Source organism: Papaver somniferum, chromosome 11, assembly GCF_003573695.1.
Source record: "Papaver somniferum cultivar HN1 chromosome 11, ASM357369v1, whole genome shotgun sequence".
In the NCBI taxonomy this organism is placed as follows: domain Eukaryota; kingdom Viridiplantae; phylum Streptophyta; class Magnoliopsida; order Ranunculales; family Papaveraceae; genus Papaver; species Papaver somniferum.
Genome location: NC_039368.1, coordinates 130,365,715 through 130,382,450, shown reverse-complemented (window position 1 = coordinate 130,382,450; position 16,736 = coordinate 130,365,715). Strand labels below are relative to the sequence as shown.

Below are 16,736 nucleotides of genomic sequence, written 5' to 3'. Positions count from 1 at the left end.
TCTTATGAATTTAGTTAGTTAGTGGTCAAAGTCTAGAGTTTCATGCAACTTGGTGAAAGAATGATGTGTGAAAGGCACCTGCATCGAGTCATTTTTCTCATTCTTTCATAGTAGTACCAGTCATCTAAATATGGAATAAATTGATTTGGTTTGAATATTGAGTTTTGATAAATTTGAGATAATTTTAGTTTTTATACCTACGATCAAAGAAATAAAGTTATAAATCGTTGGCTAATATTAAATATAAGAGGAGGACTTGTAGCAAGAGAAACTGTTGGAAAATCGGACTAAAAAGTAGGATAAAAACACGCACAGAGAATGATTTATGCCTTTAGTATTCAATGAATCCGTAACAGCATAATCAACTTCATGCATGGATACCTAACCAATAACATACAGTATAAAAGTTTCTTATGATGCTATTAGATGAGAAAGAAATTACTTAGCTCTTATGAGACAAAAAACTGGATATTTTAATCTTTTTTCCTAACGTCTGCGACATTTTCACAACGTTGGGGTCGATTTTGGGGCATTTTGTCACTTAATCCATAAACCTGCTGAAAATCAAAATTTCCTTTCCCGGTTCACACGTCTCTCTCTGTATAATAAATATTCCCTCAGTTTCTAAAAGACAGACCGTTTTGACTTTGTCAATATATTAAGGAGAACATGATACTTTATTTTATTACCCTTAACTATTTACCTATTTCATGTTAATAAAAATGCAAGTATTAAAAATTGCCTAAAATTATTAAGAGGATTGTAAATAGGAAATAAAAAAGGAAAACTAAAAGATATCGAATTTATGAGGTATAAATTTTTTAGGGAATTTAATTCGTGGAGCCAAGAATATTGTCTTTTAAAATGAATGAAGGATATATTTGTTTCCTTAATTGTACAAATTTTCTTAATATTTTAGATTAGGTCCCATTAATATGCATTTATGAATATAAAAAATTAAAGGCTATAATAGATAGTTCATTGAAAAAATACGCTTATAAACAGAAGCTGTACACAATTTTGAAACAGACGAAAATGAAATAGAGATGGTCTTTTTGAAACAAAGGGAGTAAGTGAGTCCGGCAAGAATTTGGAAGAAAAGGAGAAGAAATTATTTCAAAGAGACTCAATGGAGAATTTACCATTAGAAATCACACAAAACATTTGTGTCTTCTTGCCTGTAGATTCACAATTGCAGTGCAGAGAAGTACGCAAAACATGGCTAACTTTGCTACCTAAACCCAAGATCAAGATTGGTTTCACGCTGGAGGCCAGGTGATGATGAAGCAGAATTCTACTTCTCAAAACACAATCATGTCGATGAACTCGGAACACTTAGGACAAAGGTTGAAAGCGATTATGGAGAAAAAGAGGTGGAAAGAAAAGAAAAGCTCTCGAGAAAACAAGAAAAGGAATACTCACAAGTTATCCTCGATTGGTATCCTTATTTTTTCTTTTCTTATACAATGAATTTTTACATCTTGTTTTATCAGATATGAGAGCTGTTAACTTACTCTAGTTTTGCACTTATAATACCTTGAAAACAACCGATTAAGGCAATTGTACTAATGAAAAAACAAACAATGCTGAAAATTTGAAGAATGATCCATTTTCGTGTCCACGCCTCGACCTTGAGCTGCACAAAGTACATCTGAACTGGGAAATATATAGTCAAGGGCCAAAAGGAAATGGTACCTAATACTCCCAGAACTTGGTTGAAGTATGGAAAAGTCATTGCAATTACTGTTGTTGAAACTACATATAGAGTTCGAGAGCGCAGCCTGAGAAGGTTCAGGTGGAGAGGAGTTGAGAAGAAAGGGACCCTGACATTGTAGGATTTGTTGATGAATTCACTGTCAGGAAACTTCTCTTCTAGCCATCCTTCTATAAATGCAAAGACGGGCTGACTGAACACCTACGAATGTTAAAAACAAGGATGATAATATCAGCGATCACTTGATCCATTTAGACATGGAAACTTGAAATCATGGAGACTATATTAGTACCTGGTATCCGCCAACAAGATGAACAATTATGCAAACATTAGCCAAGTCAATAAGCCAGTAAGGCTCATAGAACCCAAACCCTGTCAAAAGGTTTCCTGGAGTTTGGTTCCCAAAAGCTGCGTACCCAAAGCATCCACAGAAGAGATAAAAGAAAGTGGTGATAGAGATTGCCATCTTAGATGCCTCCTTCATCGTTTTATTTTCCGCAGGCGGTGATGGCAGTGTATCCTTCATTTTGCAAGTAAATTTTGTTCATAATGAAATTTATTAATCCGTATAAACTAGCGATGGTTTATGCTGAGATATCAAGCAATCACCTGTATCTCAAGAAGGATTCCCGTGTATGGGTAAGCAAAAGCAATGTCCCCGACTGCTTGGCAGATCTTCCAAAATTTCTGAGCTGTAGTGGCTTGGGGCCCTCCTCCTAAGCTCCCCATAATACTTCCATTCTCTGGAAAAAAATTTGAAGGCCCATAATTGACAAAAGGACATACAAACTGTCTATTTGATTTATAGAAAAAGACGAACAAAAAAATACCGATTACTCTGAAAAAGCCGAGAGAAAATCCAATTGTGGCGTAGGTGAACGACATGATAGCGGCCACTATGGAGAGCCATTCCATGTGATGGAAATTGGGTATCTGGGAAAACACAACTTGAATTGCTCCAAAAAGAAGCATATAAAATGTATCTCCAAATACACATGGAGCCTCATGTCCTTGTTTGTGATAGCAATTCGATCTATGAATTGCTCTGCATTAAAGACATATAAGAATATTAACAAGATTAGCAACAGTGACATGGCGAACATAATCAAGTTTAGTCTTGTTTGAGTTAAATACGATATAGCATTGATTATCAGTTCATTCAGAAACATATAATCAAGTTCAAATTACATACCCAATACTGATAGAGGCAGTGATCACGTATGCAACACACCCACCAAACATGCTCAGATATTGAAGGTAACCACACAACCAGCTACGCTTTTGACCTACTCTTATAACACCAATGAATCAAATTACACTTCGGGTGAACAGAAAGATGTACTTAGATATGTATGTACGAGTTGTTTGGTTAGCAGATGGAATACGTACCTAGAATGGCGTTAACGGCATCCACGTAAGTGTAGTTTCGAATTCCAGTTACAGGATCAGGGGACCTGTAACAGTCCGAGAGAAGGGAAGCAGAAACATAAGTGACAATTGCAAAAGAAACCATAGAAATTGGCCCTGCAACCCATCCTAGCTGTGCAGTGCTCCATGCTAGTGAAAGTATACCAGATCCAATAACACCGGTTATTATATGAGCGTTACATGTCCATATGGTTCCTGAAGATTACAAGATTGAAGTAAGATGAAAAATATCAGAACCCAATGGAGTTGCGAAAATTGGTTTACATTCCATCAAAACAAGTCATATACATAATGGGGTCACCATATTACCAGTTCGTTTGGGACGCCCGTCGTCCTCCTCGCAGGAATCGTCCTTATTAGCTATTTCAAGAGAGCTATAGACTGCCATGGGCAATGTTCTTTGCTGGTGCGTTCAATATATAAACCCAGTTACAGGCCAGGAATGACAGATACTGAACTTATTGAGAAACAAATACTTAAAGCACTGTAATTGAGATGTCGTCTTCACTCTTACTAAGCCGGTGCTTCCTGAAATGTGAAGGCCATTCAAACAAAGACCCCAACTATCTAACTGAAAACTTGTCACCAACCAAAACAAAACAAAAATTTAAAAAAAAAAAAAAAAGAATCTCACCTGCAAGTGTTAGCGAAATGTTCTTTGCATAGACATCAAACCCAATTTCTTTTCTTGATTAGATGAACAGGTTTCGACCTCAATCTTTACCAACCAAACAAGACCACAAAATAAAAGTCCTAACAAGAAAAGTCCATAAAATCGACCAAGAAAAGTCCACAAAACCAAGAAAAGTCCTTGAAGTAAAATTTGAGACCACATAATAAAAGTCCTAACAGCTTCTCACTAAGAATGGCTTAGCTGATGAAAATTTTTAAATTACTGAAATTAATGAATTGGGATTAGGATTAGGATTAGAACAACAACACATTCAAAACACCAAAAAGATAAGTTGTTAAAATCAGATTGGGTTCAATAACTCACCTAGTAGTAGCGTGGAACTACAAAAACTTTGAGTTCCCCATACAATGTGTATTCGAATCATCATCATTGGATGAAACGAATTAGAATCATAACTTTCTTAGATCTGTTTGGAGCTCAAAATCAATTTCTATGACTCCTCACACTGAGTTTGCATAATGTTATTCATTAGTCTTAAAAAATAAGATAGATCCTATTTTAATCAGATGAACATTTTTGATTGATCTGGTAGTACTTCTGATGAAAAATCTAGTTTAACGAAGAGAGTCAATGTGTCCGTTTTGTTCTTGAAAAAAGGCTTGCAACTTCCAAAGCGGGGCTTTCTTTTTGCTGACTAAGCTTCCTGTTTTCAACCTTCAGCGGGACCCACCGGTGGGCCCACTCACGACTCCCCGGCGACCAGAAGTTCAGATGCCCCTTACTGTCAGCCGGTTCTCAAAGCTGAAATTGTGCACTGCTACATGCCAGAGGAAGATCTCCGGATCCTACAACTCAATATACGAGCACTACATGTCCATATGGTTCTTGAAGAGTTTTGTTTCCCCGAAGACGAAATATAAATAAGTACTCCATCAATTTGCAAAAGCAACTGTACATTCTATATCAAAAACCCCAAAACAAGTCACACAAGACGAAAAACAAGTCGGAGTATGACCGGAGAAAAAACAAAAGTAGGCAAAACTTGAAGCAATTCAAAACCCAATCTCACTAAAAGATCAATTAGTAAGGTTAAACTCTCAAGATCAACTACTGTCTCTTTATCGTGCATCTTAAGCAATAATAATTGTATCACCTCCGGCTGGCGGCAACTGAAAACCCCTGGAAATTGTAATAAGATACCAAGACACTGTAGATTTATTCTTAAGAACATAAACCATCCTCCTCATTGTCCTCAACCCAAACTTGCCTGACTTTGTCCTTCAACAAAGTATGCCAGCAACTCTACAAGTTAACTACTAAATTAATCTAGTGAACAAATGACAATTACAAAAACAAGTTAGTATGTACTAACTAAAAAGGATAAAACACCGCTGAACCTCTGTAGATAACCGCATATGCCGAACATGGACTGTCAAATTTCTCCAAATCTAACTTGAAGAACTCAGAAGCATCAATTCCTGTCACTCCATCTGGTATGAAAGTTTCCAGGGAAAGGAAATTCTCCTCATGACAGTGCAGCTGATAATCCATATTTGAGCAATAAATATCATCATCACCATCGGACCGCGGTTCTTTCATCTTAGCTCGAAAAATATCACGCTCTTCACGATCAGTAGTCAGTACCAGCTGAAATTTTTCAGAACACAAGTTGTAAACTTGAAGATATTTCCCGTTGAACCAGTAAAGTAAAATCTGATCTGAGAAACCGAAGATGCGAGTAGGAGGTGTAGTGGTACTACCTAAGCAAAAACAGCATGGATCTGGTGCCAGCTTACTTGACGAATTTACGCGAACATCAAAACTCTCCTCCTTAACCCAGGCTTGCTCGACTTTATCCTTCAACATGTACAAATGAACTTTACAACAACAGCAGCAACTACTACTGTCTTTATGATCATCACGGCAACGATGAGGATAATCATTACCATTTCCTGATAGTTTTTCGATCCGTGCAATACAGGGAAATCCCTTGAACTCAACAAGATGAGGATAATCAACAAGCAAGTGCTTCTGATGCTCGTCTGTTGTACTTTTAGCTGGTAGTTGAATGAACTGAAATTTCTCATCATGGAGATTGAACGACATTAACATCTCCTTCTCATTACTATTAGGAGCATAACTATCATCTGATCCTTCCAAAGTTACTATTACCTTCCAGACCAAACATCCACTGTTGCTGCTACTACTAGTGCAGAAGATGGCTGATTTGTCACTACCAGTGGGAGCTCTTATCTTTGTAATAGAACGACCGCCATCCCCTGATATAGGCATGGTTGTTGCAGTGACATCTCTCCATGATTTAGTTCCCAATGTAAACACCACGAAGTTAAGCTCCTTTTGAGGAGTACAAAAGACACTTACAACCTTGTACTCGTTTGCTGAGGGATCGAACCCGAATCCGTGACAGATGATGCGGGACTCGGAGATGTGTTTCCCGACGCCGGCTGGATAAAAGATATAGAGATAGTCTTTTCTGTTTGGGTCAGAAACTAGGTAACCAGTTGAGTAGTCACCCACAATCGCCATACAAGGTAGACCATTACAGTAACCAACCAGCTCTGATATACCGCTATGAGTGTGATAAACTCGAAACATGTCAAATTTAAGAGGATTTTCCGTACCGTATAATCCATTAGTAAATTTGAAAAAGTGACACCCATAAACAGCCTCGCCCGTGTTTTCAGTATCCCCATCCCTGACATCTAAAAGACTAAAGATAACACGAGGATGCTTCTTTGACTGAAGGAAGTGAGAATGAGTAAAGCGTTTACGATCAATATGAATTGAGTTATACCAGAGTTTGGATACCAGAACAGACTTTAGCAGCGCCGGGACTGGAAGCTTGGTTAATATTTGTTGCATAATTAAATCATGAGGAAGGTACTTCTTTCTTCTATATGCTCTTTTCTTCTTCATCTCCATCACTTTCGACGTCTTCGTATCTGTTGTAGGATCACCTCCACAATCTTTTCTTCTACACGTCTCCATTGCTGTCGACGTATCACCTCCACAATCTTTTCTTTTCAGTGACATATTCCTCATCTCCGCCAGTGTCAGAGTGGTGGTGTTGTTTCTATCACGAAGCCAGGAAAATTGGATGGGTGGTCTCTAATGGTAACTGCAAGATGAAACTTAGCTTATATAAAGACAACTCTCTTCATTGATGTTCAGAAAATCTCTCAAAACTAAACACAAACTCTAATCTTGCTCTTATAATCAACCACAACTTTGGTGATCATATATATATAGAACTATGAATTCCTTTTCCTAGTCCTATTACCTTATTACGTGTCTTTCCTTTTCTTAGAACTAGATGACTTCTAATTCTCTTAGGATTACATTAATTTCCTAATCTTGTCCTAACCAGCTTGTTAGTGACTTCTATATTGAAATTTAACCAACAGTCTCTCCATCACTGTTGTCGACGTATTTGCTGTATCACCTCCACAATCTTTTCTTCTAGATGTCTCCATTGTTGTTGACGTATCAGCTTCACAATCTTTCCTTCTAGATGTCTCCATTGCTGTTGACGTATCACCTTCACAATCTTTTCTCATACATGCTCTTTTCTTCTCTGTCATCTCCATCACAGCTGCCGGTGTATTTGTTGTATCACCTCCACAATCTCTTCTTTTCAGTGACATATTCCTCATCTCTGCCAGTGTCAGAGTGGTGCTGGTGGTTCCATCACGCATCCAGGAAAATCGGATGGGTGGTAGCTTCGTTGTCATAACTTAATAATTAATGACGGAGCTAGCAAAAACACAAATTATAAGAATGTACAGCTTGATTTCAGCTTCCTAGATTACTTAATGGATGAATGAATGCAAAAACACAAATTGATGTTCAAACAAATAGTAGCAGCTCAACATGGAATACAAGATTACCTGGAAACCAGCTCTAAGTAAGGAAATTTCCCCAAAATTACTTGGTTGTGATTTGAGAGACGTACCCTAATTGCAAAAAATAAAAAAAGGAATCACGATTTGAGTAAACCCTAAACCTCTAAAACAATTTAAAACTGAAATTAGAGTTGGAATAGGAATATGAGATTACCTGGGACAGTGATTGCTTAAGAAAGAACCCCAATGATCATCATCATCATCTAGAATGATTTTTGGCTGAAACGAATTTAGAAACATCATCTTAGATCTGCTTGGTGCAGAAATCGATTCGTTTCCTCTCTCGTACTCAGATGAATGTTTTTGGTTAATCCGGTAGAGATTCTGATGAAACCGGATCAACTGAAGATACCGGGAAGCTAGTTTAAGAAGAGAGTAAACTCTGAACTGAAAAGTGTGAGATTGTTTCAAAAGCGTCTCATGTTAGGTTCTTTTGTGGGACCCACTTAGGATAATGACCTCCTTGGGGCAATTGCCCCTGGTTGTCTACTCGAAGAGATTGATTATGCCTACTGTCAAAACACAATTTCCAGTTCCCCTCTCATCTTTGATCCTGATTATTCTGACTGCGGATAAATTTTGTACGAGCTGTAATACTATTTGTACCGTAACAAATCAGTGAGGGATGATTGGAGTTTAGTACTCAGGTTTGGAAAAACACTAGACTTTGATCTAACATTTGTTCAACGTTAGGCCTTGAACAAATGTTAGACCAACATAATTTATGTACCTAAAATTAAAAAAGTCAACGTCCAGTCCAGGTACCAAGGCCTAACGTTGGACAAATGTTAGACCAAAGCCTAGTGTTGGTCAAAACCCTAGTACTAAACTTCAATTATCCCGATCAGTAAACCTGAATTTAGGTACTAACTTTTTTCTTTTTTTTTGTAAAGCATGAAATTATATCAAACTATTCAAGGATCGTAACTAGATGGCATGTGATACATGTAGGATCAAACACCCTTGGACCTATATAGCAAGAAATTATAGTAACATGGTATTGAAGCGAAACGCGAGCCATGTTCTCTAGATTCAAATTGCAGCAGGGTAGATCAATCCCAGTCCGGGGCATATAATGATCCGAAATAGATCGAGATGGAGAATTGAAAAAGGAGGAACTTGAACTGATTATTTGAGTAGTAGAAGTAAGCTTCTTATGCACCTTAAGCTTCTTCGACTTCCTCTTCTATATCATGGTGAGAAAATCGTGCTACATTATGTTAAAAAGCACAATGCAGGAGTACGCTTCTTACGAACCTTAAAAGTTACAATGTGCATTAACGTTTTAAAGTTGATAATCAAACTTGTTAAACAAAAACTCTTTGTTATAAATTTAAGTTTGTAGACTAAGATTCCATTGTGTCTAATTTTAGGGTTTCCAATGTTTGTAACAAATCATTAGCTTTTAACCTAATAAAGGTTGTAATCTTTGTATTCTTCTGTATTTTATGTCTCAATATTTATTCCTAACACGTCATCAGCACGCCCTGATGGTTGAGAAAATAATTGTGATCTATTTCCTTTATATCGTAGTAACATATATAATAACTAAACCCTAATATTTCTTAGTTAGGTTTATCTTTTATTGTATTTTTATTTTTTAAAATATAAATTGTATGAGCTAACTAACTTTTTAGTTTGTCTCATAAATTATATGATTTATATAAAAATAAATAGTTTTAATATATTTATTCAGTGATTGTCAAACTTGTATCAATATTATTGAAAAACTGGTCCGAGTTAACCAATACGTTGATTTTTAGTATTTAATGTTCAACTTCTAACACGGGAAAAATAAAACTCCCTATGATGTTCAGTATGATGACGAATATCATATAGCGTAACATATTATAGTCGCACATTGATTGTTAAACAAGAATTTCCTTTTATATTCAACTGATACATATACTTGCATATATGATGTAATTAACAATTTTAGAATGATATAATCTACCATGATCATAAATTTGGTTTGATTTTACATATGAATGTTGTGTAAACAAGAGTCATAACTTCTTTTTACAATCACGGATATGTTGATCAGGTTCATTAGTTCAAATAACTATCTTTAAAGGTCAGGTATATTACAGTCTTGTAATGATTAAAAATGGGCATTTGTAAAAATGGGTGCTGATGTGTGGAAAAAAAATAGTATAATTAAAATTGGCATTTGTAAAACGGGCATTTCTAAATCATGTGGAACATGAGTTATTCACCATCATGGGGTGTTTTTGTAGGTAGAGCTCGTCAGTGGATAAATCATCATATATGGTATAATATTCATGGACAATCTATGAATGTAGTAGCTTTTGACTTGGAAAACGAGACGTTTGAATTGTTCTCACTGATACAATCTGTTGGCCATGACGATGCTAACCATGTCAAACTCATGGAATTATGATGGATTTTTGTAACATAGAAGTAGTTCCAAGTAAACATTTCACGATATTGTAGTATACGCAAGACGATGTTTCCCCTTAGGTTACCAATTTAATATAGCATTGGAAGACTGTAGCTGGTTTGAGCCATTTTCCCTAACAAAGAGAGACGATAACAAATGTTTGTTGTGTTACAATGTTGTCCTCTATTTTTGTGACAATGAAACAAAAGATTTAAGAAAACTAGATTAGATGTTGAGGAAATTCATGGATGAGTGTAAGGCTACTATATATATACCACCACTCAGAGCAACTCCTCACATGAATAGCCTTGTTTGTTAAAAGCGATTATTGAGAAAAAAAAGTCGAAAGAAAAGGGAAGCTCCTGAGCAAAAAGAAAAAGAAAAACCTCCTCCTCGTAGGTTATACACAAGTAAAGCTCAATCATTATCCTTTTTTTTCTTATATAATCTATTGGAGAAAATGAGTTTTTAGTAAATGTTTTTTGGGCTGGGTGTGGTTTGATCTTATTAGGACCCAAAGTTTCTATAGATTCTCACTCTCTTTTTTTTAAGTGAAGGAAACTCTTTAATCCCACATTGAGTATACTAGAGAATAATGGTCTCCATTAATACTATTATTGAACGAGTAAGCCGACAAACAATATATTTCCCAACATATGTCATATGCGCATATACCATGTACTAAGTCATTTCTTTACTCAGAAATTATTTTTGCAAGTTTCTTTCGGAGAAAATTCTAAAAATATTTTCTTTAAGTGTTTTAATTATGGGAAAATACATTTTTCAAATCTATCATCTTTGTTTGTTTTACAAGAAACCTAAAATTAGTTTACAAGAAATTTGATATCCTAGACTTATCGTTCTCCAACAAATAAGAACTCGGGTCCAGAAGCTCTACTATCCCATCTTCTTTGTCACATTTTCTTACTTTGTTTTGCGCACTACGTGTTCATTTACTTCCAACCCCTCTTACTAAGTTTAAGAGTGGGTAGCTTGCATTGTGCTAGCACGAGTTATGTCCGACAGTCTTATCCTGGACACACCTTTGCACATTGGGGTTTAGCATTTCACATTCATGAATATACCACGAACTAATGTGTTATGGCCAACTTGTTGAACCTGTAATTTTTCACTCGTCTAATTGTTTGTGATAGAGTTGTTTTCATTTAGTATTTTTACATATATTTGACACATTTAATGTGTTGTTTATTGTTACAAGGTTCCAACACAATGAATCTTTTATATCTTGTTCCACATGACATGAGAACAATTAGCTTACTCTAGTTTTGCACTTATAATTCCTTGGAAACAACCAATTACGACAATTGAAAAAACAAACAATGCTGAAAATTTGAAGAATGATCCATTTTTGCGTCCACCTGTAAACATATGAGAACCTAACAAAAATGATGTCACGTTTGGGTTAGTGGCACAAAGGTTTTGGTAGTTGACAAATTTTAGACCACCAGGAAGACTTTGGACCTTGAGGTAGGTCTGCATTGTAGTCAATTTCTTTGGTTATGAATCAAATTAAAATTGGTAATTAAATAAGGAAATAAGGTTGGAGAGCAATACGTATTTACGCGCTGTTTTTCTTCAATCGTCCTTCCGCCGTGGTATAAACAGCTAATTATGGAATAAATTGAATTGTTGAGAAAAATTAAGGTTCTATTTGGAATGTCCGATGAATTTGAAGCAGTTAGTACATAAGCAACACCTGTTCCATACATGCCTGTGTATAGAAGAAAACCGCACAACATTTTGACCTGAACTAATACGTAAACCCGATGAACCAAATTACAAAGGAGTAAGATAAGAATTAATGTCTAGTTTTGACTTGTTTGTTTAACAAAATGAGTACCTAGAATGGTATTTACAGCATCCACATATGTGTAGTTTCGCGTTCAAGTAACCGGGCACCTGTAACAATCTGAGAGAAGGGAAGCAGAAATATAGGTGACAATTGCGAAACAAACCATAGAAATGGGTCCTGCAATCCATCCCAATTGTGCAGTGCTCCACGCCAGAGAAAGAACTCCAGATCTTATAACACCAGTTATTATATGGGCATTACAGGTCCATATGTTTCCTGATGATTATAAGAGTTTAATTTCCCCAAAGACGAAAAAAGATTAGTACTGAATCAACTTGCAAAAGGTAATGTACATTCTATCAAAAGTTCAATAAAAATGAGTGACAAATTACCAGTTCTTCTGGGACGTCCATCATCCTCGCAGAAATCATCCTTATTAGCTATTTCAAGAGAGTTATGGACTGCCATTTTCTTCGCTGAGCAATGTTTGGTGTATTCTTGAAAACTTTGTTCTTCAGATATACATATAAGCTATCTCATTCTGTCATCAAATCCTGATGATGCAACAGCCATTTGAATTGGTTCATTATGACATGGTTAGGTTGGACTAATTAGTGAAGAACGAGTATGGGTCTCTATCTAGGCTAAAGTAGTCAGGAAGCGGTTGTGGAAATGTGGTCTCTCCCACTATCAAGCTCAAAACAAGGAAATATATGCCATTTCTATCAACAATATTGCAAAATATTTTTTATGCATGTCTCTGTCTGTCTCAGACTCTCAGCCTTGAAGTCAACAAACAACAGCCATACAAAAGCAATAACAGATCAACTAGTGCTTGTCTCTTTCTGTTCTCTGCTCACATGGGGATGGGTAGGCAGTTCACGAGTATTTCTTCAATTACAGGTAAAACAAGTACCAAGGAGATAGAATTACTGAAAGAAAACACAGATCTTTCTTTTGCTGGCAACTGTCAATTTACAGCACAACAACAAAATTGGAAAACATGTATTCCATCCTCAAACTTCATTTGCAGTATAATTTGGAAAACAGAATTGTTTCGGCGAGATGTTCAGAAAGTTACAATTTCGCCCTAAATTATTCTCTGAGGTACGTACATAAAATCCGATTCCCGTCTATCATGTGTATACAAGTTAGATGATTCTACTCTACTGACCAAAATAACTGAGGCAATATCTCTAAGCCAGTACTTTTCTTTCCCGACCTCGTTTCTTGTTTTATTCGTTCGGTTCACTTTTTGTTTTGGAGTCTTTATTCTTTACTTGCTCTTCTAGGATCCTTAGCTTCTCACTGACCTTTGAAGATGGCTTGGATGATCCGAACAACGAAAATGCAGGTTGTGGTCCAGTGGTAGGTGGTGGCATATCTATAGTTGGGATGTTGAAAAGCTTTCTTACTGCGGGGAGTTTAATTACTGAAACAATAAAAAAAATGATAAGAATGCCACCTGAAATTAGAGAAAATATTAACAGATTGCAAGATTGAGATGGGGTCCTACGACTCACCTACACCGTAAATAAGCGTGAACACATTGGAGGTAATCCAATAACAAAATATTGCCTGCAAAGAAGAATTTTAAGAAACTTTAAACTTTGTCGCGGTCCTCCACTAAATTTTTCAGACTCCAACACAAATTATTCTTTCCTAGGTAAAAAGAAAAAACAAAAATATCATACCTTTGGGAAGCTAGCTGTCAATGGAACCATAAAAGCAGCAAAACCTCTAGAGACTTTTTTCATAGTTTGTGCAGCGGGATTTCCTTGCATACCGTCTTGCATGTTAAACTAATTGAAACGCAAAAAAAAATTTAGTTGCCTTTAACAAAGTAAACACGCTCTACCTTACAGAAGTATAATCAAGTGTACCAGTGACTATAATAAACTTACCTCCACAGATATCAAGAAAGTCAGTGCTGTCAGAATAGGTAAAATGTACAAAGGATCTGGAGTTGTGAGATCAGTAAACCAGAAAGCTCCGCCTTCTTTAAAAGATGGGATTTTCTCCACCATGTTTGTAATCTGCAAGAGAAGTTGCAACAAGGGACGAGTAAAAATATGTTAACATGAAAATAGTAAACCATGACGTAGAAGAATCTACAGAAATAGAAACGAACAACCAAGTGGATGAAAGAGAGACATGGATATCTTACAGCCAGGTAAAAACTGATGAAAATAGGACCTTGAATAAGTATTCCCTTTAATGGTGTAAAAGGAGTGACTCCGTACCTTGAAAATCAGTCACCATCAAAAGAAACAAAGGTAAGCATGAAAGATGCAGAAGAAACGGCACAGGATTTCTATGATTCCTAACTAAAATGTAAGATATAGATGCCTAAACAGCTTAAAAATCAAGGTGTTAATTGGCGTTTTTGCGAGGATGACTAACAACAAGGTTAGCAAGAAGATCATCCTCTTGAAATGAAATGTTAACTTCAAGTCATCCTCCTTCAAATAAGGGGATGCAAAAGTTCAGACTTGCTTACTCATTGAATAACGCTTTCAAACGTTGTTGACCCTCAGCCATTGATATAGGTTCTTCTGCCTGGAAAAGGAAAAAGTAATTGATAAATCATATACCAAAGGTAAGATCAATGCAGTAATTTTTGATAGTCTTATATAGGTATGTTATTTCTGTTGACAAAATGTTTAAAGTACGGAGTTACATACTGAATCACTCATCTGCTCTTTAATCTCCTCCAAGCGTGGTCTCAGCAACTGCGTCATACAAACATAGATTCAGTGACAATTAAGTAACAAAGCTCAAAAGGAAATGAGAAAAGTATCGCTTAGTCAGTGATTGAAATCTTAAAGTTCCATGTAGTCATCAATTTGACTAACATATAACCTGAAGACAACTAAGAAAGCACAGTACGTTCTCAATGCGCACACAAGATATCTAAGAGTACAAGGAGCGACAAGCAACAAGGCCAGCTTACAGTAAGTTTTGAGGTGGATTTAAGTTGCTCTATCAGAAGAGGAACCGTGGCAGTTCGAATCAAGAGAGTAGATAAAACTATTGCAAGCCACCTGCAAGAAAGAATAACCCATGAAACAAAATTTAGAAAGCAAACACTGGTATGCATTGGGAGACTATCTCACAAATAACAAAAAGTGCTTTTACCAATTAGGATGGTCTGGCAGAGGCGCACCCATTGGCAATAAATTATGAAAGCCATCAATCAAATACTGCAAGGCTGCCACAGGAGGAAATGATTCGGCAGCTGCAATAGACACTTCACTAACAACAGGAGCTACCGATGTTACAACTTCAATCGCAACAGGAGCTGCGGATGTTACAACTTCCATAGTTTCGTCTGAGAGAACTTCAGCAACATCTTTTACATATTCGAACTTGTCTGATCCTTCTCCAAATGCACTTGCACCTCCTAAAGTATTCACACCTTCACGTCCACCACTCGAGGAGGATGTAAATCTATGGAATGAGGATCCAATTGATGCATAAGAACCAAATGACAACAACGATCTTCTCTCTTGAAATAAAGAGCCAAACCCGGCAGACCCATTGTTAAGGTTGCCGCTGTGGTATCCTCGGCTCAAGAACTTATCGTCCCCCGGCCTACACTTATCAGCAACTGGATGTTGTTCATGTTTCCTATCATCACTACCATTTGCAATGTAGCTAAAGGACGGGTGGAAACCATCCCTTAATAGACTAACTCTAGATGTGAGACTGCGCCTATACGCCATCTATAATGAACACATAAAACATCATAAATAATCATGATTCAACAAGGGAAGGGTCTCAAAAGGAATGATTTTTATCACAAGTATGATACAAACAAACAATGGGGTTCCTCAATTAAAATCACAAATCCAAAACCCCTAATTTAGCTAAATCCAAAAACCCCTAATCAGCTAATTTTCATCATAATTTGACCTAAACCATGTCGAATTCAAGTTAAAGGAAGCTAATTTCAGGTTCAAAATGAAAAACCCAAGAACATATATCAAAGAATTTCAAATCCTTGTTAGTTTGTGTATCTGGAATTGAAAGTTTGTGTAAGAAACAGAGTTGAACATACAAGATATAAGCTAATGGAGAGATCTGAAAGCGAGAGACGGGGGTTTTGGGATTATTACCTTTTGCGAATTCCTTCCTCTTGTTCTTCTTCTTCCTCTGTAGAGAGAGGATGGAGAGAGAATAACAGTGGTCGTTAATGGCTTCTTCCTTCTCTAGGGCCTAGGGGTTAAGTGAACAGAGCTCAAGTGGGAAGGCAAGTTTATGGGCCCTAATTTTATTGCAACCCAGTTTATTGCAAATTTGCAATGCCAGTTAATTATCCAGGCGAGATTGGGGTATACCCAGATTAATTGGGGTATAGCCAATAAGACAAAATCTGGTTATTATGAAGTAAAACCAAGCCACCTCTTAACCTTGTATTTTCTAAATGGCTAATATACTCTTGTTTAATTAACATTAATCTGATCAGGTTAATTAATTAAGTAGATTAAAACTTCTCAAATTATGAAATTGAGTATGAAATTTTGTTTTTGATTGAACTTATTTAGGAAGGTTTTTGATGAAAAAAAATGTGTTTTGAGAAAATCTTTTGGAACGGAAATGAAAGCACCCTACCTTAACACTTCTAAAGAGGGGATTGCAAAGATGCTGTATGAAATCATACTCAAAATTAGATCAGAAATCAACACTTTCAGTTCTGAAAGTATGAAATGTCGGCAAGGTCGACGATGAAGACTTTGCCGACTTTATTTTTTGACATACAGGAGACGGTAGAAAAAAAGTCGGCAAGGTCTTCAAAAAATACCCTGCTGGCTGTTGAAAAT

At 36.4% G+C, this 16,736-nt stretch overlaps 2 protein-coding genes across 6 annotated transcripts; both read right to left on the bottom strand.

The window, feature by feature from the left end:
• Window positions 1–1,434: 1,434 nt before the first annotated feature.
• Window positions 1,435–8,068, bottom strand: LOC113322392 (amino acid permease 4-like). Of its 5 annotated transcripts, XM_026570471.1 has the most exons (12): window positions 7,854–8,068; window positions 7,685–7,750; window positions 7,240–7,550; window positions 5,537–6,915; window positions 3,777–5,423; window positions 3,452–3,670; window positions 3,104–3,337; window positions 2,907–3,000; window positions 2,545–2,759; window positions 2,324–2,457; window positions 2,007–2,234; window positions 1,435–1,915 (listed from the first exon to the last, which is right to left on the bottom strand). In XM_026570471.1, the coding sequence occupies exons 6-12, from the start codon at window positions 3,528–3,530 to the stop codon at window positions 1,511–1,513; spliced, it is 1,389 nt and encodes a 462-aa protein (XP_026426256.1). In that variant the 5' UTR covers window positions 3,531–3,670; window positions 3,777–5,423; window positions 5,537–6,915; window positions 7,240–7,550; window positions 7,685–7,750; window positions 7,854–8,068; the 3' UTR covers window positions 1,435–1,510. The 5 variants fall into 5 exon arrangements, with proteins under 5 accessions (XP_026426256.1, XP_026426251.1, XP_026426254.1 ...); XM_026570466.1 differs by lacking the exons at window positions 1,435–1,915; window positions 2,007–2,234; window positions 2,324–2,457; ... (2 more) ...; window positions 3,104–3,337; window positions 3,452–3,670 and having other exon boundaries at window positions 5,036–6,915; XM_026570469.1 differs by lacking the exons at window positions 1,435–1,915; window positions 2,007–2,234; window positions 2,324–2,457; ... (2 more) ...; window positions 3,104–3,337; window positions 3,452–3,670 and having other exon boundaries at window positions 5,036–6,915; window positions 7,240–7,530.
• Window positions 8,069–12,842: 4,774 nt separating this feature from the next.
• LOC113320267 (mitochondrial inner membrane protein OXA1-like) lies at window positions 12,843–16,163 on the bottom strand. Its single transcript, XM_026568193.1, has 10 exons — window positions 16,032–16,163; window positions 15,052–15,638; window positions 14,867–14,957; window positions 14,598–14,645; window positions 14,414–14,472; window positions 14,081–14,156; window positions 13,818–13,949; window positions 13,608–13,715; window positions 13,437–13,491; window positions 12,843–13,345 (listed from the first exon to the last, which is right to left on the bottom strand). The coding sequence occupies exons 2-10, from the start codon at window positions 15,636–15,638 to the stop codon at window positions 13,149–13,151; spliced, it is 1,353 nt and encodes a 450-aa protein (XP_026423978.1). The 5' UTR covers window positions 16,032–16,163; the 3' UTR covers window positions 12,843–13,148.
• Window positions 16,164–16,736: the final 573 nt, after the last annotated feature.